Source organism: Entelurus aequoreus, linkage group LG23 (genome assembly GCF_033978785.1).
Source record: "Entelurus aequoreus isolate RoL-2023_Sb linkage group LG23, RoL_Eaeq_v1.1, whole genome shotgun sequence".
In the NCBI taxonomy this organism is placed as follows: domain Eukaryota; kingdom Metazoa; phylum Chordata; class Actinopteri; order Syngnathiformes; family Syngnathidae; genus Entelurus; species Entelurus aequoreus.
Window position 1 is genome coordinate 17,092,497 of NC_084753.1, and position 26,063 is coordinate 17,118,559.

At 39.1% G+C, this 26,063-nt stretch overlaps 2 protein-coding genes across 4 annotated transcripts in view; one reads left to right on the forward strand and one right to left on the reverse strand.

Moving 5' to 3' along the window:
- chrm5b (cholinergic receptor, muscarinic 5b) overlaps positions 1 to 26,063 on the reverse strand; it is a 53,133-nt gene that overhangs the window by 22,393 nt on the left and 4,677 nt on the right. The gene's annotated exons all lie outside the window — the stretch shown is intronic.
- aven (apoptosis, caspase activation inhibitor) overlaps positions 1 to 26,063 on the forward strand; it is a 132,798-nt gene that overhangs the window by 15,012 nt on the left and 91,723 nt on the right. For all 3 annotated transcript variants that reach the window (XM_062034340.1, XM_062034342.1, XM_062034341.1), the window contains exon 2: positions 668 to 836. In XM_062034340.1, the coding sequence (XP_061890324.1) occupies positions 668 to 836 (169 nt within the window). The remainder of the gene's footprint in view (positions 1 to 667; positions 837 to 26,063) is intronic.

Consider the following 26,063-nt stretch of genomic DNA (forward strand, 5'->3'; position numbering starts at 1 on the left):
GCATACTGGCAACTTGCTCGTAAATCGCTAGCTTGAAACTTGAACTTCAATCACCAGCTGGCAGCTTCCACGTTCATCGCCATCTTAAAACTAGCAAGCTAATTGCTAGCTGGCAGTTTATGCCGCTGATCACTAGTTGCCATCTAGCGCTGTGATCGCGAGCTTGAAGCTTGCCTGTTAATCGCTAGCTGGCAACTAGCATGCTAACTGTTAGCTGGCAGCTTGTGCCGCTAATTGCTAGTTGGCAACTGGCGCGCTAATTGCTAGCTTGAAACTTGCGCGTTAATCACTTGCAGACAACAAGAGCGCTACTTATTGGACGGCAACTAGCGCGCTAACTGTATCCATCTTAAATACTGACATGAATATAATATAGTTACTTATTTGAAGCCTGCAAGGTACAGATAGTAGGGGGTTCTTGCCACTGCTATTTAAAAACTACACTGCAATGTTCATATATATATATACCTGTATTTAAATCATCCTAATTTTGGGGAAAACTGCAGGGGTAATATAAAACATTTTTATAAAAAAAAAAAAGTGTAATCAACCAAAAATATTGCAATCCCCTGTTGAAGACGTCTGCTTAATACAGACTAATAACTGGCGGTCACATGACAGATTAGGACAAAATACCCACTTTTGACACTGAGTTTGTTTGTGTCAGGACCAAGATGACGAGGACCACTTCCATGCAGAGGATCAGAGGGCAGTTTTCTCCAGGAGGACTCTGGAGTCCAATTGGGAGCGTTATGAGGACTCTGAGAAGCAGGAAGTCGTGGATGACATCCCCACTCAAAGAGGCACGGACTACCACGTCCTCCTGGCGTCTGCAGGTAAGGTTTGGTCTAAAGCAGGGGGCCAGCGGGCCAGATCAGGCCCGCAAACAGGTTTTATCCAGCCTGCGGGATCAGTTTGCTAAGTATAAAAATTAGCCGAAATGTTTGAATGAAAGAAACTGCTGTTTTAAATGTGTCCACTAGATGTCACAATAGCAATTATTTGTATATTTGTAGATGATGGCACATATGTAAAAAAGTAATAATAATAAACCACATGATGTTAGTGCATCAGTCGAGAAAAATGAGCAAACTACATAAATAACATCCTGTAATTTGATTTTGATATTATTTTCTTTATCTTGATAGATTGAAAATGAACATTATCACATCATTTATGCAGAAAGTATAAATAACCACAAATAAAGATAGAATACTATTAACCGCAACATGTAAGTGTAAAAAACAAACAACAACATTATGATTTGTACATTTTCAGAATGTGCTTGTTCTATTTTTAAACAAAGAAAACAATCCGAAAGTTGTCTTTAAGTTTTCGTGCCGTGATTTTACCAGTCCGGCCCACTTGGCTCCCGATCTAAAATGAGTTCAAAACGCCTAGTCTAAACGTTTGTTTTTACAAAGATATGTCGGCTTTTCATTAAGTAGAATAAACACATGATTATTTATTTTGTATACATTTTACTTTCTTAACGCCTTCTCAGAATAAAGACATTGAAATTCCCCGTGTGTCCAATATTCCACTGAGTCTGGCCGAGGTTGTCTTAGCATCCCAATTAGCAGTAAAGAAATGTGTTGTCTTAAGGGAGCTTTTTAATTGCCTTGTCAGGCGTCAGCATTGCACTTTATTTTTCTTTTTCTTTCTTTTTTTCTGTCTACACCTTTTTTTTCCCCTTCTAATCTCTTGAGCCTGTCTTTTTCTAATTTGCCCTCCAAAACAGACACATGTATGAAGTGCTTATTTCCATCTTGTTAGAGCCACAGTTGGTAGTTCCTTTGTGACTTTAGTGTACTGGCTTGCAGTTCTGTGCCAGACCATTAGGGGCAGTCCTTGTCTATTTGTTAGCTTGTTAGCTTCCGACGTAGCGAGCGAACAAGGCCAACGAACAAGAGACGGGCAGTGTTTTTGTAACTGTAACTAATCGGTGTGTTGCACAATATGAAATATGATGAATACAGATATGAAACTCCTCCTAATCACCAATCACAGTAGGCCAAAACAACCTGTCATAACAACAGTTCAATTTGTTGAACGTTGTGAAATAACCCTGGAACTTATGGCCTCTTTGCTGAGGCCATACAAAGTTTTCCACAAAAAAAAAAACAGTGCGATTCAGTTTTCTAGCCGTCCGTAGCATTTTTACTCGTATGGATTCTTCATCACTCCACGCAACGTTTGTAAGTTTTACAATATAACTAAAACAGTTTATACTTACTAAACCGTCCCATGTGTGATGTCTGTAGGAGTGTTTTCATGCATACTTGTACGTGTTATTGTAGTATAATCAAGCTTGTGTCGTTAGCATTGGCTAACATGCTAACACGTTTACAAGTGTGTGTTAGTATTATTAACTGGCATTATTTTTGTATTGTTTAAATTTTGTATTTGTATGTTTTCAGTTTGTTTAGCTGACTGGAGCGCTGGCTTGCGCAGCTAGTGGGTCCATGACAATGACTTCTGTTTTATTTGATCAGCCGTTTTACTGCTGTTTTAAAGGTCACTGTTTGGAAACAATTAAGGAAAAAAACATATCTTTCTGTGTAAACAACTCATTCCGTATATATATGCGGCTTATAGTCTGGTGCGGCTAATATATGGAAAAACAATTATTTTCCCTAAAATTTAATTTGTGCGGCTTTTATGCAGGTGTGCTCTATGTCAGTGTTTTTCAACCTTTTTTGAGCCAAAGCACATTTTTGCGTTGAAAAAATCCGGAGGCACACCACCAGCAGAAATCATTCAAAAACGAAACTCAGTCGTCGCAATTGTTGGATATGACTTTAAACCACAACCAAGCATGCATCACTATAGCTCTTGTCTCAAAGTAGGTGTACTGTCACCACCTGTCACATCACACCGTGACTTATTTTGACTTTTTTGCTGTTTTCCTGTGTGTAGTGTTTTAGTTATTGTCTTGCGCTCCTATTTTGGTGACTTTTTTTCTTTTTTTGGAATTTACTGTAGCAGTTTCATGTCTGCCTTTGAGCGATATTTTCCGCATCTACTTTGTTTTAGCAATCAAGAATATTTCAGTTGTTTTCATCCTTCTTTGTGTGGACGTTGTTGATTGTCATATTATGATCGGTTGTACATTGTGGACGCCGTCTTTGCTGTCGTCCAGCATTCTGTTTTTGTTGACTTTGTAGCCAGTTCAGTTTTAGTTTCGTTCTGCATAGCCTTCCCTAAGCTTCAATGCCTTTTCTTAGGGGCACTCACCTTTTGTTTATTTTTCGTTTAAGCATTAGATACAATTTTACCTGCACACTGCCTCCCGCCGTTTCGGACATCTACAAAGCAATTAGCACCGGCTGCCACCTACTGATATGGAAGAGTATTACACGGTTTCTCTGCCGAGCTCCAGACAACCCCGACACTCAACAACAACACATCATTTGCAGACTATAATTACTGGTTTGCAAAATATATTTTTAACCCAAATAAGTGAAATTAGACAATCTCCCACGGCACACCAGATTGCACACCACTGTGCCGCGGCACACACAGTGGTTGAAAAACACTGCTCTATATTACGGAAAATACGGTAATCGGTCACTGTGGATGTACTGACTCATGTTCACGTCGTCATCTTTTTGCTTTGCTCTATTCACCACTGCACTGTTATTTTATAGCCTTGCACATATTAGTTATTTAAGTGCTCGTTTGTATTATTAGTTAATTGTTAATCTGTATTGTTTACATGGAACAAGAGAGTACAGTACCAAGTTAAACATACAAAAGCTGATTTAGATGTAGACCAGGGTTGTCCAAACTTTTTCCACTGAGGTTCGCACACTAAAAAAAATCAAAGCATTCTGGGGCTATTTCGATATTTTTTATTTTCAAAACCAATACAATATATAGATTTATTTTACTTTTAGGGCTCCCCTCAAGTTTGGCCCTGGAAAACCGGAAAATAAGTCACATAATATTCAGTTTTGTTTTTTTTCAACGCTTAAATCTTTAGATAAACTTCAGATTTATCTGTCGATATAATTTTTTAATTTATTTTTTTATGTTTAAATGCTTTATGCCATTTTTGTTAACGAAAACTCTGTTCTTTATGGCAAAACTCCAAAATATGCATGAATGTTCCCCGCAAAAATATGGAATATTTGATAAGTAATTGGAACCTTAAATAGGTCAATAATTTCTCAGTGATCCAAAAGGGCCCCACTTATAAAAGTTTTTTTAAAAAGTCATACATTATTTTTTTACTTTCAACCCATAAATCTCGAGATCAACTTCAGATCTACCGGTCGATATATATTCTGTCCTTTTTATTAAAAATAATGTGAAATCAAAGGAGGAGAAGTTTACAAAGGTGGACTGTATGCCCTCTGAACGAGTCTTTTGCACACAAAATGTAGCACAACTCCACCATTCACAGCCATTTTTATGGAGATGTGCGTGACGTTATATTTGGAGGGGGAGGAGCGAGCCGGCGTCGTGTAATAGTATTATAATCCTATCTTTAATCTTTCAGATGGTTTGGTATTGAAATTAAATTAAATTGCAAAAGATTCACCAACACAGATGTCCAGAATACTGTGGAATTTTGCGATGAAAACCGAGCTTTTTGTATTGGATACAATGGTGTACCTATACTTCTGCTTCAACGATTGACGTCACGCGCATACGTCATCATACATAGACGTTTTCAACCGCAAGTTTAGCGAGAAATTTAAAATTGCACTTTATAAGTTAACCCGGCCGTATTGGCATGTGTTGCAATGTTAAGATTTCATCATTGATATATAAACTATCAGACTGCGTGGTCGGTAGTAGTGGGTTTCAGTAGGCCTTTAAAGCGCTTAAAAGATGTCAATAAAAGTAACTATTAGGATAGTAAAACAAAATATATGTTTGATTTTGGGAGTAGTTTGCCAAATTTTGGTACAGAGCAGATAAGTTGTTTTATTTTCAGATCCCTTTTTCATTCCAAAGAGTCCCATAGTCTTTATTGAATGCATGTCAAATTGTGTAACCCCGTTTTTTTTGTGCCACGCAATGGAAGTAGTGAAGTAGTTTGATGACCTGAAACCTCAATTTGATATTTAGGACAAGTTGTGTCTCATTTGCATGACTATTTGTGTCCCCAGTTGTTTTCTGTGCCATCAGCCCATCTGTGACTTTACAGTATACTCTACTGCACAAGTCCACAACATCATTTTATCTGGCCCGCAAACACCTGGAAATTATGTGTCAATAAAGTACTTAATATTTTCTCACTAAATGTAATTGATTTTTTTCATCTTGACTGAAAAAATATATATAATGCTTGAAATTGCATACCTTTTAAACTTTAATAGTATCCAAATGGTAAATGGGTCGTAATTGTATAGCGCTTTTCTACCTTTTTAAGGAACTCAAAGCGCTTTGACACTATTTTCCACATTCACCCATTCACACACACACATTCACACACTGATGGCGGGAGCTGCCTTGCACGGCGCTAGTATCCAATATTGCAACAAATATTACAGTACATTATCATACTTTCGAAACATGTTTTTGTCTAAATAAAAGTACTTAACTTTACAGCAAACTACCCATCAAATTAATAAAAATGACAATACATTTTACGTTCTTCTTTACAGCATATTACTGTAAATTGAAAAAAAAACTACTACTGTCTTTTGTGTTAAAATTCTGTTGACTGAGCTGCCAGTTTTTGACTGTAAAATCTACGGTTGTTGTTTTTAACGGTGTAAACTCCAGGATTGCTTAAATAACTCAGACCCTAGGCAGGTGTGGGAAGGTGTCAAAGCAATTACAAACTTTAAAAAAAACAACTTCTTCCTCAGTGAAAGGCAGCGCCATCTTAGCTGAGGAATTGAATAATTTTTATGTCCGCTTTGACAAGGAAAACACAGACTCAGCACTGCCCCCCCTCTCCTCCGACGACACGGCCGCAGTCCTCAGCCCGCATGAAGTAAGGCTCACCTTACGTAACATCAACCCAAGGAAAGCAGCTGGACCTGATGGCGTTCTGGGCCGTGTGCTTAAACACTGCACGGACGAACTGACGGATATATTTGTTTCAATTTTTAATCTGTCACTGTCTACATCCTGGGTCCCTGCCTGTTTTAAAACCGCTACAATAATTCCCATCCCCAAACAGGCCATCATCTCATGCCTAAACGACTACAGACCTGTAGCACTCACCTCCATACCTGCCAAATGCATGGAGAGACTGATGTTGAAACGGATTAAAAAGGCAATACCTCCATCCCTTGACCCATGTCAGTTCGCGTACCGGGAGAACCGATCAACCGAAGACACCATTGCTATTGTAATCCATAGACTCTTGGAACATCTTGAGCTTAAAGGCCTACTGAAACCCACTACTACCGACCACCCAGTCTGACAGTTTATATATCAATGATGAAATCTTAACATTGCAACACATGCCAATACGGCCGGGTTAACTTATAAAGTGCAATTTTAAATTTCCCGCCACACTTCCGGTTGAAAACGTCTAGATATGATGACGTATGCGCGTGACGTCAATGGTTGATACGGAAGTATTCGGACACCATTGAATCCAATACAAAAAAGCTCTGTTTTCATTTCAAAATTCCACAGTATTCTGGACATCTGTGTTGGTGAATCTTTTGCAATTTGTTTAATGAACAATGAAGACTGCAAAGAAGAAAGTTGTAGGTGGGATCGGTGTATTAGCGGCTGGCTGTAGCAACACAACCAGGAGGACTTATTGGATAGCAGACGCGCTAGCCGACGCTAACCGCCAACCGCACGGATGATCGGGTGAAGTCCTTCGTCCTTCCGTCGATCGCTGGAACGCAGGTGAGCACGGGTGTGTTGATGAGCAGATGAGGGCTGGCGTAGGTGGAGCGCCAATGTTTTTATCATAGCTCTGTGAGGTCCCGTTGCTAAGTTAGCTTCAATGGCGTCGTTAGCAACAGCATTGTTAAGCTTTGCCAGGCTGGGAATTATTAACCGTGTAGTTACATGTCCATGGTTTAATAGTATTGTTGATCTTCTGTCTATCCTTCCAGTCAGGGATTTATTTATTTTGTTTCTATCTGCATTTGAGCCCGATGCTATCACGTTAGCTCAGTAGCTAAAGAGCTTCGCCGATGTATTGTCGTGGAGATAAAAGTCACTGTGAAAGTCCATTTCGCTTTCTCGACTCTCATTTTCAAGAGGATATAGTATCCGAGGTGGTTTAAAATACAAATCCGTGATCCACAATAGAGAAAGGAGAGAGTGTGGAATCCAATGAGCCAGCTTGTACCTAAGTTACGGTCAGAGCGAAAAAAGATATGTCTTGCACTGCATTCTAGTCCTTCACTCTAACGTCCCTCATCCACGAATCGTTCATCCTCGCTCAAATTAATGGGGTAATCGTCGCTTTCTCGGTCCGAATCGCACTAGCTGCATTGAAAACAATGGGAAATTTTGAGGAGTCCTTCCTCTGGTGACGTCACGCTACTTCCGGTACAGGCAAGGCTTTTTTTTATCAGCGACCAAAAGTTGCAACTTTATCTTCTATGTTCTCTACTAAATCCTTTCAGCAAAAATATGGCAATATCGCGAAATGATCAAGTATGACACATAGAATGGATCTGCTATCCCCGTTTAAATAAAAAAAAAAAAATTCAGTAGGCCTTTAAGGACACTTATGCAATACTGCTCTTTGTCGATTTCAGCTCAGCATTTAACACAATAAGGCCAAACAAACTCAGATCTAAGCTTCACAACCTTGGTCTGAACACCTTCCTCTGCAACTGGATTTTGGACTTTTTAATGAATCGCACACAGAATGTGAAAATAGGCGAGCACATTTCTGCCATGCTCACCATCAACACCGGTGCCCCACAGGGTTGTGTGCTAAGCCCTGTGCTCTTCACCCTCTTCACACATGACTGCATAGCCTCGTCAACATCCAATCTCACTGTCAAATATGCCGATGACCAATGTTCCCTCTAAGCTGCGCGCTTGGGCAATCGCGCACTGCTTGCACATTCTCAGCGCTCAAGAAAATCTATGCAGTGCATAAAATAAAATTCAACATAAACGTATTAATTAATATCTAATATTAGTCCTAATCTTATCTAATCAATTAAACCAATATTAATAATAATAATAATAATAGTAATAATAATAATAATAATAATTTTGTTTTTTGTACCATTTTGCAACGTAACTCAGTGAGTGACAGGTGTCCAGCCAATGATACGATTCGGTTGACTTACGCTAGCTACGCAGCCAATCATAGCATTGACACTATTGATATTGACAATAGCATTAACAATTTGACAGTGCTTGCATATGAACCCTGCCCATTCGCGCCGTGCAGGTTACTTAACTAACAACAGTGCGGCGGAGTTACGAGACGCAAATGCTAACCCCTTATCATGGCGAAACGAACGGGCAGCGACACATCCACTCACCAAGCCATTGTAAAAATGAAATGCGGTTCTTTTAAGATGGAATGGCTGTCGGAGTATGTTCAAATAGAAGAACAAGCGGTGAAACTGGGTGAGATTTTTTCTTTTTCGAGTGAGAAGGGTCTACTCTGCAAAACATGCCGCGAAGCTAAAGTAGCAAATTAGTTTTCCGACGGAAAAATGTGGACTGAATGGAAGTTGGACTACCTCAAGCGTCACATTCAGCAGAAAAGTCATTTGAAAGCTGTTGGAATTGTACGAAGACTCAAGATGGGACAGGGGATTGGTACGTTATTGCGGGAAAACGCAAAAGACAGAGAGAAAAGGAACGAGCATCATGCGACCCCAGTAAGCTTTACACTTTGGCCCTGACCGACCCTGACGCCCCCAGTAGGAAAAACGCCAAATTCAGGTAAGTTATTAAACCAGTGGTTCTTAAACTTGTTGGAGGTACTGAACCCCACCAGTTTCATATGCGCATTCACAGAACCCTTCTTTAGTGAAAAAAATAAAAAATAAATTCTTAATTTAATCTTAATTAATAAAGATTAACCATGAAATGATATTATCTTAAAGAAATACTAATAAAGATATGTTTTATAAACAGACAGTGACAGGAATGTACACATGATCCCATATTTACATCTCATTGTGCAACATGTCAATGTTTTAGTGGGAACTAAATGCAATATCGGAAAGGGGTACAAATTATTTCCAAAGCAGGACCCCCACCCAGACATACAATACTAGTACACAGCTCATGAAAAACAATATGTTGTGTTACTGTCATTGTAAGAGGGCCAAAACACTTATATTACAAAATAATCCCATGGAAATGACTGCTGTCATTTGATTATAATAATCAAACATTTAACTTGTTATTTAGTCAGGTTTGGGACAGGTGTGCTGCTGGTGTGGCCACAGTGTGACGTCGCTCACATGTGCTCCACTGAATGCTCAAGGAGTTATTGCGTTTGCTCACGCATATGGAAAATTAGAGGGAACATTGCTGACGACACCACGGTACTTGGGCTCATCAGTAACAATGATGAGACAGCATACAGTGCAGAGGTCCAACAGCTGGCTTCATGGTGTGCTAACAACAACTTGGTTCTTAACACTAACAAAACCAAATAACTAATTGTACACTTCCGCAGGAAAGGGCAGAACAAACACCCTCCACTGTTAATTAATAACAATCTCATAGAAAGGGTCAAGCATTTCACATTTTTAGGGGTGAACACAACAGGAGATCTATGCTGGGACATTAACACTGCTTCTACAGTCGGAAAGGCCTAAAAACGTCTTTTTTTTTTGTTGAAGGAAACTAAAATGCGCAAACATTCCGCAGAAATCAATGGTAAACTTTTACAACTGTGCCATCAGCAGTGTCCTAACTTACGGATTTTTAGTGTGGTTTGCTAGCTGCACTAAAGCGAACCAACAGGCCCTCCAGCGAGTGGTTAAAGCGGCGGGGAAAATTACAACGACGATACAAGGGGCGGTATAGCTCGGTTGGTAGAGCGGCCGTGCCAGCAACTTGAGGGTTGCAGGTTCGATCCCCGCTTCTGCCATCCTAGTCACTGCCGTTGTGTCCTTGGGCAAGACACTTTACCCACCTGCTCCCAGTGCCACCCACACTGGTTTAAATGTAACTTAGATATTGGGTTTCACTATGTAAAGCGCTTTGAGTCACTTGAGAAAAAGCGCTATATAAATGTAATTCACTTCACTTCACTACTCCCAGAGATGAGTGCCATGTACACAACTCGCTGCCTAAAGCGAGTACATAACATCCTGAAGGACAGATACCACTCAGCACATGGCCTCTTCAACCTGCTACCCTCTGGAATGAGGTATAGATCGATTCGCGCCAGGACCACCAGAATGTCTCACAGTCTGTATCCCCAGGCTGTGAGACTGCTAAATGAACAGCCTGCCCTTTTGCTGCCCCGCACCATCTTATTACCTCACTCTTCACCACCTCAATAATTGTTCTCTGGACATTGCATTGCTGCAACATCAACGTAACACCCATCAGACATCTGACTGTTCCCACCCCCACACCCCCTCTATTCGCAATCTTCTTGACAATGCTAAACTGTAAACTATGGTCAACCTGCACTTCAATGCAGTTTCTATGCCGCTAGACAAAGCTCAAACAAAATCTCGTTGACATGTATGACTTAAGTGTTATTATGACAATTTCTGGTGACGGCGTGGCGCGGTTGGGATAGACCGTGCTAGCAACCTGAGGGTTCCCGATTCGATCCCCAGCTTCTACCAGCCGGGTCACGTCCGTTGTGTCCTTGAGCAAGACACTTCACCCTTGCCCCTGATGGGTCGTGGTTAGCGCCATGCATGGCAGCTCCCGCCATCAGTGTGTGAATGTGGAAATAGTGTCAAAGCGCTTTCAGTACCTTGAAGGTAGAAAAGCACTATACAAGTATAACCCATTTACCATTTACCATTCTCTGATGGTAGCCATAACTGCGATGTGGCCCTCAATGAAAACAAGTTTGATATCCTTGCTAAACAGAAGTTTGACGATGTTTCGAGGGTAACGATAGGACAACTTCATATTACTGTTATCCTGTCCAAAATGATCAGCAGTAAAATTATGCTATTATTACAGTGGTATAATTAAAGATGCTTAAAAAGTATGTCAACACACTCTGAAATCTTTTGACAAAGTAATTTTTTCAAATAACTAAAATAGACACACAGTTGGAAAACTCACTATTTTGCATGTTTTGTGTTTCTTATGCTTCACTGATAGTGTTGTAGTCTTCATATTTTATCTGTTTTGATGGCTCAGCTTTTATTATTTTAAAAATTGGTCTGTACTGTAGCACTTCAATATTTATTTAAATGAAGCGTGCGTAACAAAAAAAATCAAGTATTATTTCATATTACTGGCAGGGGTAACATCCTACTCTGTTCAGTGGGCCTTGAACACACCATGAAAACACCTCTTTGTTGCTCAAACAGTCATGTGTTTTATAGAAGTTTAGATTGGGATATGTTGTTTTTTAATGTCTCTTGTTTTCATGTTAAGCTTTAAGCTAACGAGTTTGCGCTAGTCAGTCCGCGAGTTTATCAAAGTGCATTTATCAGTCACAGTTTTTCGATGGTTTTAATCTAAATGGGACATGTTATGCAAAACCAACGTTCCTTACTTTTTGGTGCCTGTTTGTGTATTTGGGATCTGCATAAGTCCAGAGAAATTGAAATCAAACCGTGCAGGCATTGAGGAAATATTTATAAAACACTCTTGCCTTCCTTTACACTTCCTTCAAACGAGCCATCCAGAATTTGCCCCATTACCTACTGTATATTTATCAATAAAACACTAGCTATCCTAAGCACAATCATGGCACACGTCCCATGCTATTACAGCCTTATTCTAAAATTGATTCAACTTTTTTAATGGTGAAATTTTCAAAAGATAGAATTAGGGCTGGGCGATATGGCCTTTTATTAATATCTCAATATTTTTAGGCCATGTCACGATACACGATATATCTCGATATTTTGCCTTAGCCTTGAATTAACACTTGATGCATATAATCACAGCATTATGATGATTCTATGTGTCATTCTTGTTCATACTGCATTAATATATGCTCATTTTAAACTTTCATGCAGAGAGGGAAATCACAACTAAGTCAATTTACCAAAACTGTATTTATTAAACAGTTATTAAAGGCCTACTGAAATGATTTTTTTTAATTTAAACGGGAATAGCAGATCCATTCTATGTGTCATACTTGATCATTTCGCAATATTGCCATATTTTTGCTGAAAGGATTTAGTAGAGAAAATCGACGATAAAGTTCGCAACTTTTGCTCGCTGATAAAAAAAAGCCTTGCCTGTACCGGAAGTAGCGTGACGTCACAGGAGCTAGGATTCCTCACAATTCCCCGTTGTTTACAATGGAGCGAGAGAGATTCGGACCGAGAAAGTGATGATTACCCCATTAATTTGAGCGAGGATGAAAGATTCGTAGATGAGGAACGTTACAGTGAATGACTTGAGAGGCAGCGATGGACGTATCTTTTTTCGCTCTGACCGTAACTTAGGTACAAGCTGGCTCATTGGATTCCACACTCTCCTTTTTCTATTGTAGATCACAGATTTGTATTTTAAACCACCTCGGATACTATATCCTCTTGAAAATGAGAGTCGAGAACGCGAAATGGACATTCAGTGCCTTTTATCTCCACGACAATACATCGGCGAAATGCTTTAGCTACGAGCTAACGTGATAGCATCTTGCTTTAACTGCATATAGAAACAAAAGAAATAAACCCCTGACTGTAAGTATAGATAGAAAATCAACAATACTATTAAACCGTGGACATGTAAATACACGGTTAATGCCTTCCAGGCTGGCGAAGGTTAACAATGCTGTGCTAACGACGCCATTGAAGCTAACTTAGCAACCGGACTGCACAGAGCTATGCTAAAAACATTAGCTCTCCACCTACGCCAGCCAGCCCTCATTTGCTCATCAACACCCGTGCTCACCTGCGTTCCAGCGATCGGCAGAAGGACGAAGGACTTCACCCGATGCGTTTGGCGGCCCGGGGACGTAGGAAGTCAAGGTGAAGTCGCCGGCTAGCGCGGCTAGCGCTCCAACAAAGTCCTCCTGGTTGTGTTGCTGTAGTCCGCTGCTAATACACTGATCCCACCTACAACTGTCTTCTTTGCAGCCTTCATTGTTCATTAAAAAAATTGCAAAAGATGTCCAGAATACTGTGGAATTATGAAATGAAAACAGAGCTTTTTGTATAGGATTCTACGGGGTACCATAACTTCCGTTACTCGGACTTCGTCACGCGCATACGTCATCATACCGCGATGTTTCAGCCGGATATTTCCCGGGAATTTTAAAATGTCACTTTATAAGTGGCATGTGTTGCAATGTTAAGATTTCATCATTGATATATAAACTATCAGACTGCGTGGTCGGTAGTAGTGGCTTTCAGTAGGCCTTTAAGCAGGGGCACAAACATTCATGTCATTTCCAAAACAGAAAGTGCAAGATTGTCAGAGACATTTTAAAACAAGCTATTAGTGCACTTTTGTGCATGATGTCACTAAGATTACTTATCAAAACAACACTAGATTAAAGTGCACTTTTTGTACACAACTCCACTACAATATTTTAAAAAACAAATAAAGTGCACTTTTGTGCATGATGTCACACAAGATATTTCAATAACTGTGAAATAAAAATTAGATACATAATAGGAAATCAAATAGTGTTTGTCCTTCTCTATGTGGTAGGTTCCATCGGACGTTATCTCCTTCTGTTCTTGACTATTTTTTTCATACGGCGTTGATGTGGAAATGGTTGCTTGGGCATTTTGTTGGTGTGGCACCGGCACAGATGTTGACATGCGGAGTTTCAAGCACTCTTCATTCTCTAGCGGGTGATTTTTCAAGTCATGCTACAAATTAGCAGTGGTGCTACTTTTTGTAGCAATGCTTTTACTTGACATATTACTGTTGTTTGTTCAACATCTTCCCGCTTGAAGCCAAACCACCGCCAGACGATGGACCCCTGCTGTTTGTCTTGGGAATTAATTCTTCCTTCATTTGTTACCAGAATCGCACCTTCTCTCTCTCGTATTACTACTCGCACCGCTGCGCTAGCATCACAGCTAATGTTACCCATGCCGCTACCTCTCTGCTCTGCGAGAGCGTGCAGTATGTGATGTATGTAAGAAGGTGCGCTTGTTTTACGTCTCTGTGAGAAGGAGAGACAAGAAAGAGGGAGAAACGCCTGTAGTGTAATGGCCGCAGCTAAAAGCAACTGCGTGAGAACGTATACTGGAATATCACGATATAGTCATTTTCTATATCGCACAGAGACAAACCCGTGATATATCGAGTATATTCGATATATCGCCCAGCCCTACATAGAATCAACTGTTGCTTAAAGGCCTACTGAAACCCACTACTACCGACCACGCAGTCTGATAGTTTATATATCAATGATGAAATCTTAACATTGAAACACATGCCAATACGGCCGAGTTAACTTATAAAGTGCAATTTTAAAATTCCCGCCACCCTCCCGGTTGAAAAACTCCTTTGGATATGATTTATGCGCGTGACGTCACAAAATCCACGGAAGTGGTTGGACCCCATCGGACCCGATACAAAAACCTCTTGTTTTCTTCGACAAAATTCCACAGTATTCTGGACATCTGTGTTGGTGAATCTTTTGCAATTTGTTTAATGAACAATGGAGGCTGCAAAGAAGAACGTTGTAGGTGGGATCGATCGGTGTATTAGCGGCTAAGTACAATACTTACAGCAACACAACAAGGACTACTTACTTAGCAGACGCCTAGCCGATGCTTGCCGCCAAACCCACGGATGAAGTCCTTCGTCGCGCCGTCGATCGCTGGAACGCAGGTGAGCACGGCAGTTGATAGGAAGATGAGGGCTGGCTGGCGTAGGTGGAGCGCTAATGTTTTTATCGTAGTTCTGTGAGGTCCGGTTGCTAAGTTGCTAAATTAGCCTTAGCGTCGTTAGCAACAGCATTGTTAAGCCTTACCAGGCTGAGAATTTTTAACCGTGTAGTTACATGTCCATGGTTTAATAGTATTGTTGATCTTCTGTCTATCCTTCCAGTCAGGGATTTATTTATTTTGTTTCTATCTGCATTTGAGACAGATGCTATCACGTTAGCTCATGCTACAGAGGTTCGTCTGATGGGTGTCCTTCGTCGCGCCGTCGATCGCTGGAACGCAGGTGAGCACGGCTGTTGATGTAACCGTGTAGTTACATGTACATGGTTTAATAGTATTGTTGATCTTCTGTCTATCCTTCCAGTCAGGGGTTTATTTCTTTTGTTTCTATCTTCATTTGAGAACGATGCTATCACGTTAGCTCAGTAGCTAAGTGTGTCACCGATGTATTGTTGTGGAGATAAAAGTCACTTTAAATGTCCATTTCGCATGCTCCACTCTCATTTTCAAGAGGATATAGTATCCGAGGTGGTTTAAAATACAAATCCGTGATCCACAATAGAAAAAGGAGAGAGTGTGGAATCCAATGAGCCAGCTTGTACCTAAGTTACGGTCAGAGCGAAAAAAGATACGTCCATCACTGCCTCCCTAGTCCTTCACTGTAAAGTTCCTCATCTACGAATCTTTCATCCTCGCTCAAATTAATGGGGTAATCGTCGCTTTGTCGCTCCGAATCTCTCTCGCTCCATTGTAAACAAAGGAAAATTGTGAGGAAAATTACCTCCTGTGATGTCACGCTACTTCCGGTACAGGCAAGGCTTTTTTTATCAGCGAGCAAAAGTTGCGAACTTTATCGTCGATTTTCTCTACGAAATCCTTTCAGCAAAAATATGGCAATATCGCGAAATGATCAAGTTTGACACATAGAATGGATCTGCTATTCCCGTTTAAATAAAAAAAATTCATTTCAGTAGGCCTTTAAAATGATACTTTTATTTCTGCAATTTTCAAAATGAGTCAAAGAGGAGAATATGCTTCACCCATCAAATAGTGAATGTGACCAATGTCAAAGTCATTTGTATCCTCTCCGCCTATTATTAATCTAGTTGTGTTGAGTGTTACATCGGTGCATCCGTCTCTGCCGTTCTCCTGTGGCGTACACGGCAAAGGTGCTGGTGCAAGTTGTTGGACTCAGTATCTCTTGTCTCTGCTATTTGCCCACATTGTCAGATTAGTCATGCCGTACAACAAGAGGCTGCTGCTCTCCAGGGGATACTTAATTGTATGTGGGAGGCATTGTTTTTCGAGCCAATTAAGGTTGCCAGGAAATCAGGAACCCAGCATCAAAACCCCCCTTTTTCTTTGTTGTCAATAATACAAAACACAAATAACCCACCAAATTTTCAATTGCTTCTTCTGTTTTATTTTTTTCCAAAAGGAATAAATCCCAAGTCAGGAGGTGACTCCTCATTGCATATTTTCTTTTACATGCGCACGTCTTATGTATTTTCTGGCTACGAATGACCCTGAGCAGTGTTTTGCAAACCTTTGCCGTGCATCTCGCCATGCTTTTCAGATTCAAAGTCCCAGGGCGCTCAGGTCAGCACAGCTTTATTTTACCTACAGTGTGGTGGAGGCGGCGAGCATGAGCGAGAGTATAGGCATATTTTGTTTCAATCATCTTGATACGCTGTGTTGTTTCCTTTACTGCAGGAGAAATGTTTATCTTTTTATGTAGAAGTGTTGAAAAGGCATATTTCAGGAGGTTCAATGACCGTACTTTGACACGGGATTGGTTAAAGGGGAGCTGCACCTTTTGGGGGAATTTTGCCTATCGTTCACAATCCTTAGAGAGAAGAAGACAAAAGTTTGTTTTTTTTTCTCATTCCAACATATAGAAATTGGCTCGTTCTCGGTGGCTCGCAATGCAGCTAATGAGAGCAATGCATTCTACCTCTAAATTACTTTAAAAATGCATTAAAAAATCATCAACAATATTTAATTTACGTTCAGTAACCTGTATAATAACCAAGCTGTAGCCACATTATTGTAAGATCGAAACTGAGGAACTGTTTTTCTAGCGTACCAACACATCGACGTGCTACGGTATTAGCCGTAAAAGCTAACTAGGGAAAGAGATTAGCTGAGGTATATAATGTACAGTGTATTTTGTCAACAACTGTATGTGTGTAACGTATTTCTTGTGCTGAGCAATCATAAAACGGCTGGGAAGACGCACTGGCTGAGGCTCGCAGTAATCCCGCCTCCTGGTGGATAATGCACCCCCGCCGTAGAATGCACCCCCTGACGGGAGTGTTATGTCAACTAAAGCCCACACTTAAAGTTTCCACGTGCAAGATTGAATCTATTTAAAAAAGTTATTTAATAAGAAGCCAAAAAGTGCAAAAACAATAATGTTCGTGTTGGAGGAGTTGTGAATGACTGAAATATGAAATCCGTGCTGCAGTCTGCAGGTGTACCTAATGTTGTGGCCCAGCAGCGGCGCATGGACTTCATTTATAAGTAAAGGTAAGACCATAATAAAGTTTTTTTTATTAAATGTGCTTTTTTGTGTGCTACAGTTTGTATGTGTAAAGTTAAAGTACCAATGATTGTCACACACACACTAGGTGTAATGAAATTTGTCCTCTGCATTTGACCCATCCCCTTGCTCACCCCCTGGGAGGTGAGGGGAGCAGTGGGCAGCAGCGGCGCCGCGCCCAGGAATCATTTTTGGTGATTTAACCCCCAATTCCAACCCTTGATGCTGAGTGCCAAGCAGGGAAGAATGCTGGTATGAGCTTTTAAACATAACCCGTTAACTGCTGCCAATCAAATGGTGAATAAGATACTCTTTAAGGTTTATATGTTTGTAAATCTGACTGTGATGAAGTCAGTGCCTCACCAGCTATGAACCTCACCGCACGTCACTGAGGTATATCTCGATATATTTTCCGGTGAAAGTATCCATAGGAAGATATTAATTTCTGAGCGATATTCACTAAAATTGAAGTGAATGACAGCTGTACTGTAAACACTTTTATTAACCCAGTTAGTCAAGATGGGTATTAACAGCACAGAAAATAAACTGTTTAAATAGCACAAAATTACATAACATAAATAAAATAGAAAAATATTTTTTCTACATAAAATAAATAACATAGCTGTGCAAATAATACAAAATGTATTAAACTCAGATACAAAATACATTTGCAAGCAGGCACTTTTTAATTCCCAGTTGGCGATGTAATGGACTGTCACACACGTGCGGTTCTGGTCAGCGCCAAGTAAGTGACTTGACTTAATTGTGCAGCTTTGATCTACCTCACTTTGGCGTACATTTTTGGCAGCATTTCTCGTGCGAAATATGCCCGGCTTGGCAACTGGAGAACAGTTTTGATTTGGGCTTACATGGTAAACAACTCTAATGAATGTTTTATCCAGACGCATACATTTGTCCAAATGTGGCCAAGTAGACGCATTGTGGGTTTCCTGGACGTCGTCTACATTGCTAAAAGAAAAATCTAAACAAGACAATCCCTCTGCCATCTTCCACTAGTTTTTTTAATATATAAATCGCCCGCCTGAATATTCCCTCTTCTCTTCTACGACTCTCGTCGTCATTTGGGATGTCTGTTGTGATTTCCCTTCCTGGGTCCGTGACCCGCCCTATCTTGCCTCTGATTGGCCTGTCCCTAATGTTTTGCTCTAATCTCAACTAGGGCTGCAACTAACGATTAATTTGATAATCGATTAATCTGTCGATTATTACTTCGATTAATCGATTAATAATCAGATAAAAGAGACAAACTACATTTCTATCCTTTCCAGTATTTTATTGAAAAAAAACAGCATACTGGCACCATACTTATTTTGATAATTGTTTCTCAGCTGTTTGTACATGTTGCAGTTTATAAATAAAGGTTTATTTAAAAAAAATATTAAAATTAATTTTTTTTTTTTTAATTGCCTCTGCGCATGCGCATAGCATAGATCCAATGAATCGATGACTAAATTAATCACCAACTATTTTTATAATCGATTTTAATTGATTCAATCGATTAGTTGTTGCAGCCCTAATCTCAACCAATTGTGACTCATCATAGTAAACAACCAACCAATCATGGATGTTCTTATACGTGCAAGCATGTCTTGGAAGGAGGAAGGGGAGGGGATTAGTAGCGAGTGGGAAGCGGGGGAGAACAAGGAACACATCAAATAAGCGGCGTTTGGTCATTTTAATGTGAAATAAATTATATCGATATTACGATATTTTCTTAATTCATATCTTGTTTAAAAATATATCGATATATCTTACAAACTCGATATATCGCTCAGCCCTAACGTCAGCACGGAACGGGTTTGAGTTTGTAATGCACAACACTGCGATACGACACCAATCTGTACTGACTGGAAAAACATGAACAATCATATTACAGTATCTGTAAAGTATTATTTCATGTTTTGTTTGTACACAGCTAGCTTGTCAGCGTATGCGCTGTAGTGTACGGTGATGTGCTGCATGTATCATGATCAACAGTATAGTGACTTACTCAATGGACAGTTGTCCGTTTGGTTCAGCTGGCTGGGGATGTTTCCTGTTGATTTGAGTAAACAATCCATTAATTCATAGCTTGGCTCAAAGTTCCACATTTGCAACGGCTTCCGTCTGTTCCAACGTTTCAGCCTATTCTTTGTGCTCGCTTCTATAAGCACCAGTTCATCCTTCCGTATATAAGATAAGGTTGTGAATCCTCATTTGTTCACAAATTGTCGTCCGTGTTGTCTGTTACCAAGTCTGCCATGATTAGAAAACACACTCTCGTTTGATTCCGGAAGTAGGAACACATTTGTTGCGGGAAGTCGGAAGTGCGCTGTTATGGAAACGGAAATAAATGCGCCAAATAATTAGTTCCGGCTGTGCATAAAATTACCAAAATACGGTAAATATTGAACATATTACATATTGTTTTTGATTGATTGATTGAGACTTTTATTAGTAGATTGCACAGTACAGTACATATTCCGTACAATTGACCACTAAATGGTAACACCCGAATAAGTTTTTCAACTTGTTTAAGTCGGGGTCCACTTAAATCAATTCATGTTATGAAGGTGTTTGTTACTACATTATAGACTTGTAGACGTAAAACGTTGATGAAGGGTTTTGAAGTTGTTTCAGAGGGCTTTGAAGGCTACATCGGTGACTCCCGTTAGCCGCATCTTGCAAGCGTTTTTTTTATCTTTAAAATCCTAAAAAAACAAGAAAAATCATGATTTAGTTATTTTAATTATAGTACTCGGTAAAAGGTTTATTTTTAAGGCAAAAAACAGATATTCACTTAGTATTTCTTTCTTTAAAACATTTATTCAGTATTTTTTAACTTTAGAAAATTATATGGTTGAAAACGATAATGATGCCAAAAAAACAAAACAAGATGGGAAGTCCTCAAAGGCTTATTTTGAAAATGTAATTTTGTTTATATATGATATGCAATCTGTTGTTGTATTCCCTATTTTAAGTATACATAAATGAAGGTATGTGTTGCTGAGTTCGATTTGGATGTGATCTGGACTGTACATGGGTGCTTAATTTGAAAATGTTTTTTTTTTTGTGGATTGTATGCAACCTGTTGTGTTCCCTGGTTTTTGGTGTACATGGGTGAAGGTGTGTGTTGCTGAGCCCGATCTGGACGTAATCTGAACTGGACCTGGTTTTAAGAACCCTTTTGAACAATCTGATTTCATTGACAACCCGGTCTGGTGAAGTTAAGGTCCTTTGTTTGTTTTGTTTGAAATAAAGCAATTTAAAAACAATTACATAAAAAATAGTAATTAGTGAAAATGTTAGTGGACCAGCACCACACACAATCATGTGTGCTCTAAAGACTATCCCTTGCAGACTGTATTATTCTATATTGTAGGAACCAGAAGTTGTTGTTTTTTTAACAGAAAGAGACAGCCCCTTTTGTGTAAATGAGTGTGGATGAGTGTGAATGGGGGAGGGAGGGTTTTCTTGGGTTGATGCACTAATGGTAAGTGTATCTTGTCTTTTTTTAATGTTGTTTAAAATAATTAAAAAAAACAAGAAAAAAACATGTGTTCTTGTCTCTCATTATGATACCACAAATTTCGGTATCAATCCGATACCAAGTCGTTACAGGATCATACATCGGTAATATACAAAGTCCTCCTGTGTCCAGGGACACATGGATCGGTACTTTTTAAAGGCGGTATAGTACCAAATATGATTCATAAGCATCGCGGTACTATACTAATACTGGTATACCGTACAACCCTACACTAAAGTAATCAGAAAATTAAATATAAGAATCATAACAGGCATATACAGTATATATGTGTATGTATGTATATGTATATACAGGTATATACCGTATTTTTCGGACTATAAGTCGCTCCGGAGTATAAGTCGCACCGGCCGAAAATGCATAATAAAGAAGGAAAAAAACATATATAAGTCGCACTGGAGTATAAGTCGCATTTTTTGGGGAAATGTATTTGATAAAACCCAACACCAAGAATAGACATTTGAAAGGCAATGTAAAATAAATAAAGAATAGTGAACAACAGGCTGAATAAGTGTACGTTATATGACGCATAAATAACCAACTGAGAACGTGCCTGGTATGTTAACATAACATATTATGGTAAGAGTCATTCAAATAACTATAACATATAGAACATGCTATATGTTTACCAAACAATCTGTCACTCCTAATCGCTAAATTCCATGTAATCTTATACGCCTAGTCTCTTACGTGAATGAGCTAAATGTTATTTGATATTTTACGGTAATGTGTTAATAATTTCACACATAAGTCTCTCCTGAGTATAAGTCGCACCCCCGGCCAAACTATGAAAAAAACTGCGACTCATAGTCCGAAAATACGAGATATATATATATATATATATATATATATATATATATATATATATATATATATATATATATATATATATATATATATATATATATATATATATATATATATATATGTCTTAATTAGATTATCCAAAAAATAGATTATCCAAAAAATAGATTATCCAAAAAATAGTGCTCGATACCGTGGTAGAGCGTAATATGTATGTGTGGGAAAAAATCACAAGACTATTTCATCTCTACAGGCCTGTTTCATGAGGGGTTACCTCAATCCTCAGGAGATTTTTTCTCCTGAGGATTGAGGTAACCCCTCATGAAACAGGCCTGTAGAGATGAAATAGTCTTGTGATTTTTTCCCACACATACATATATATATATATATATATATATATATATATATATATCGGTTCTAAAACTTTTAGTAGCTGAATCATGTTATGTTCCTTTCACCACTAATTAGTGCCTATATTTACCAGTTTACTCACTCACACAAATTTACAAGTAAAACTTGACTCTTGTTGGCCATAAGTCAACTTCTAGCTCTCCCCAAATCAATTATGTACAGACTTCATTGAGCATGTCGACATGGGACGACTAAAATGTCGGCCTGGCACCAAGAGTCACATGCAATTCAGACTAATTAGCCAGCTTATACGACATATTAAATTGTTAAAAGAAAACGCCTGAGGAGCTGGTTCCTGAGTGTCTACACTCCTTGATAATGATAATCCATGTCAAAGGGGATCTCAGCAGACTAACTCAAGAGCCATTTATGTAGAGATTTGTGGATACATGATAAGGAGCAGTGGTTAGCATCATAGGATTGGAGATATACTTTTTTTAATTCGGTAGTGAAAGGGTGTTTACTCAATTAAAGAAAAACTGCACATTTTATGAATTTTGCCCATCATCCACAATCCCTATGTGAGACAAGAACACACGTCTTTCCCTTTTATGTGCGTTCTAAATAGTGGAAAAAGCTGCCAGTAACAATGCAGGTAATTGGAATTATTATATTCCAGCTGTAAAAAAACATCCAAAAACTGCCAACAACACTCCATTTACATGCCAGGACCTACATATTAACCAAGCTATGGCGACATTGTTGTAGTAGGAGCTAACTCAGAGGGACTACTTTTTACACATCGCCTTGCTTACACCGCTCCTCCAACCACTAGCAAGTGGCCAGCTACTAGCTAACTGGTTGCGACTCGCAATGAAATAAACAAGTTTGAGCTAATTCTGTTGCTGCTGTATTGCCTTTTAGTAAAAGTTAATGCTAAGTTATAAATCGTACATCTCACCTGTAACGTAGAAAGTTGTGGCACGAGCTGGGAAGTTGGTCAACCTTAAAAAAAAAAATCCAACCGACTTGATACTGTATGGCTCTCAACAAGTGGAACCCGACAAAATTGTGAGAAAGCACTGTTTATCTGAGTAGTGAAGATTATTCTGAATTTAGCAGCTCAAGAAGAGCACAAGTGCTGAAAGATGTAACCATCCCAGTGAGATCAGACATTGTAAGTCTCTTTTTTTAATGTTATTATTCGAAATGTTTAGCAATAGTGCTACATTATAACATGCCAAGGTTCTTACCAAGTCTCAAACACAGAAAGTGCTCTCTTTGTTGTTGTTGACGAAAGTAGCGTTTGTTGCTATGTGCTTTGTGGACGTAATGCGTCCATGAAAGAAGTTAAAATGACTAAAATATTGTAAATATTACATGTTATGAATGTGCCTATTACTACAGTACATACAGTCAAATCAAAACTATAAACCACACCGCTGCGACCTATAAAATGGCGTAGCTAATTTATGTATTTTTCTTTGCTAACGGCCATAATGCAAATAGTTTAAAAAAAAGAAAAAGAAAAGAAAAAAAAGGCAAATACACTGAAATGGTGCGTATTGTTTGTGCTATGGCGCCCTCTTTCAGATCATATTGCTCACTGCCGGTGTTGCAGTGCCCTTCTGTTTCTACTCGTATGGACTCTTCATCACTCCAAGCAACGTTTGTAAGTTTTACAATATAACTAAAACAATTCATACTTACTAAACCATCCCATGTGTGAAGTCTACGCATAATTGTAGGGGCTATTGTAATGTAACCAAGCTAGAGTTGTTAGCATTAGCTAATATGCTAACACGTTTATGAGTGTCTGTGTTAGTATTATTAACTTACAATGACATTCTTTTTGTATTGTTTTAGTTTCACAAATTTCTCAGTAAATACACCGAGACGTCACTGTAGAGTTATTGAGTCTGTTTACCTGATTAGAGAGCGTGTTACAGACACCAATTGGAAACAAAGTATTTAAATAAACATTTACTAAATATTTCTGTGTAAATAACTAATTTTACAACATCTACAGTATATCTGCGGCTTATAGTCCGGTGCAGCTAATATATGGAACTTTTTTTTTCTTTTTAACTTGAGTGCTTCTTATATAGTGGTGCGCTTTATGGTCCGGAAATTATGATGTATATATACACTACCGTTCAAAAGTTTGGGGTCACATTGAAATGTCCTTATTTTTGAAGGAAAAGCACTGTACTTTTCAATGAAGATAACTTTAAACTAGTCTTAACTTTAAAGAAATACACTCTATACATTGCTAATGTGGTAAATGACTATTCTAGCTGCAAATGTCTGGTTTTTGGTGCAATATCTACATAGGTGTATAGAGGCCCATTTCCAGAAACTATCACTCCAGTGTTCTAATGGTACAATGTGTTTGCTCATTGGCTCAGAAGGCTAATTGATGATTAGAAAACCCTTGTGCAATCATGTTCACACATCTGAAAACAGTTTAGCTCGTTACAGAAGCTACAAAACTGACCTTCCTTTGAGCAGATTGAGTTTCTGGAGCATCATATTTGTGGGGTCAATTAAACGCTCAAAATGGCCAGAAAAAGAGAACTTTCATCTGAAACTCGACAGTCTATTCTTGTTCTTAGAAATGAAGGCTATTCCAAAAAATTGTTTGGGTGACCCCAAACTTTTGAAGGGTAGTGTATACTTACATATTATATATATAAAATGGTGTTAGAGGTTTTTGGATGGTTAAAAGCGGAATAGATCGTATCCCCGCCTCTTCCTGGCAGTTGTTTTTTACCATTTAAAACACAGAAAAGGGAAGGCTGAATGTTCTTGTCTCACATAGAGATTGTGAATGATGGGTAAAATGGGGGGAAAAAAACATGGGCTAGAATTACCCAACACTGGTTCTTCCAGGATCCACTATGATTGTCATTCGGAACACTTGGCTCATCTTTGACGCTCATCTTTTCTCCACATTGTGATAACACTGCAGTCTACACCTCATGCATTCTACCTAAAGCGTTGAAGGGCATTATACAAGTTTCCTTTATATAACTCCATATTGCAGCATTTTGCACTGTTTGAAACCCAAACTGATTTGCTGCCAGATTTCCTTCCTTTAGTTTAGGAGTTTTATGTATTCAATTATTCATGCATCAATATATAATGCTCAACACCAACCATCACGAATCTGCAGATGGGATTATTTGTAAGAAGTAAAAAATAAGTTTTATGAACATGATTTGCATGGAAGGTTGTTGACATTTTTGTTGCCTATTATTTGTCACCTGTTACTCCACACACTTGTCATTGTGCTTTACACTGCTGTCACCTCCTTTTAAGATGTATGATTCCCAAAGGTACGCCGTCAGCCATTTTTATTGGTTCTTAAAGCTACTCTCAAAAAAGCAACCCTGGTGATCTTGAAAATGTTGCTACTTTTTGTCTGGATAACCTTTGCAGTCCTGAAGCAGAACAACATTATTCTGCGCTGTGGTTGTTAAATTAAAACACATGGTGCTCCGTGACGCCTGGAGGAGTTAATTGCTGTCAACGATTTAGTAACCCTGAGGTGATTTTTTTTTTCTTACTTGGTCTTGACCCTGTTGTGAGTTGGTTATACCGTTGCCATGGCGAAGGCACAAAAGGTGCCATCTCTTCGTTGTAAGGGGTGTGTCGTGTCTATATGACTGTGGGGATTGACTGGGCTGGTTATTTACATTCTAATGCGGCCATCTCTCTGTACACATTAGCACGGGGATCAATCCTCGTCCCCCACAGCCGTGGTTTACCCAGCCCTCTAATGGGCACCTATCAGGGCTCAATCATAATGAGACAAACGGAAATTGCATTAGCACAACAGTGATTCAACTGACTAGGTACTTTTCCTAACTGATATGAATAGCTGCAATCATGCATT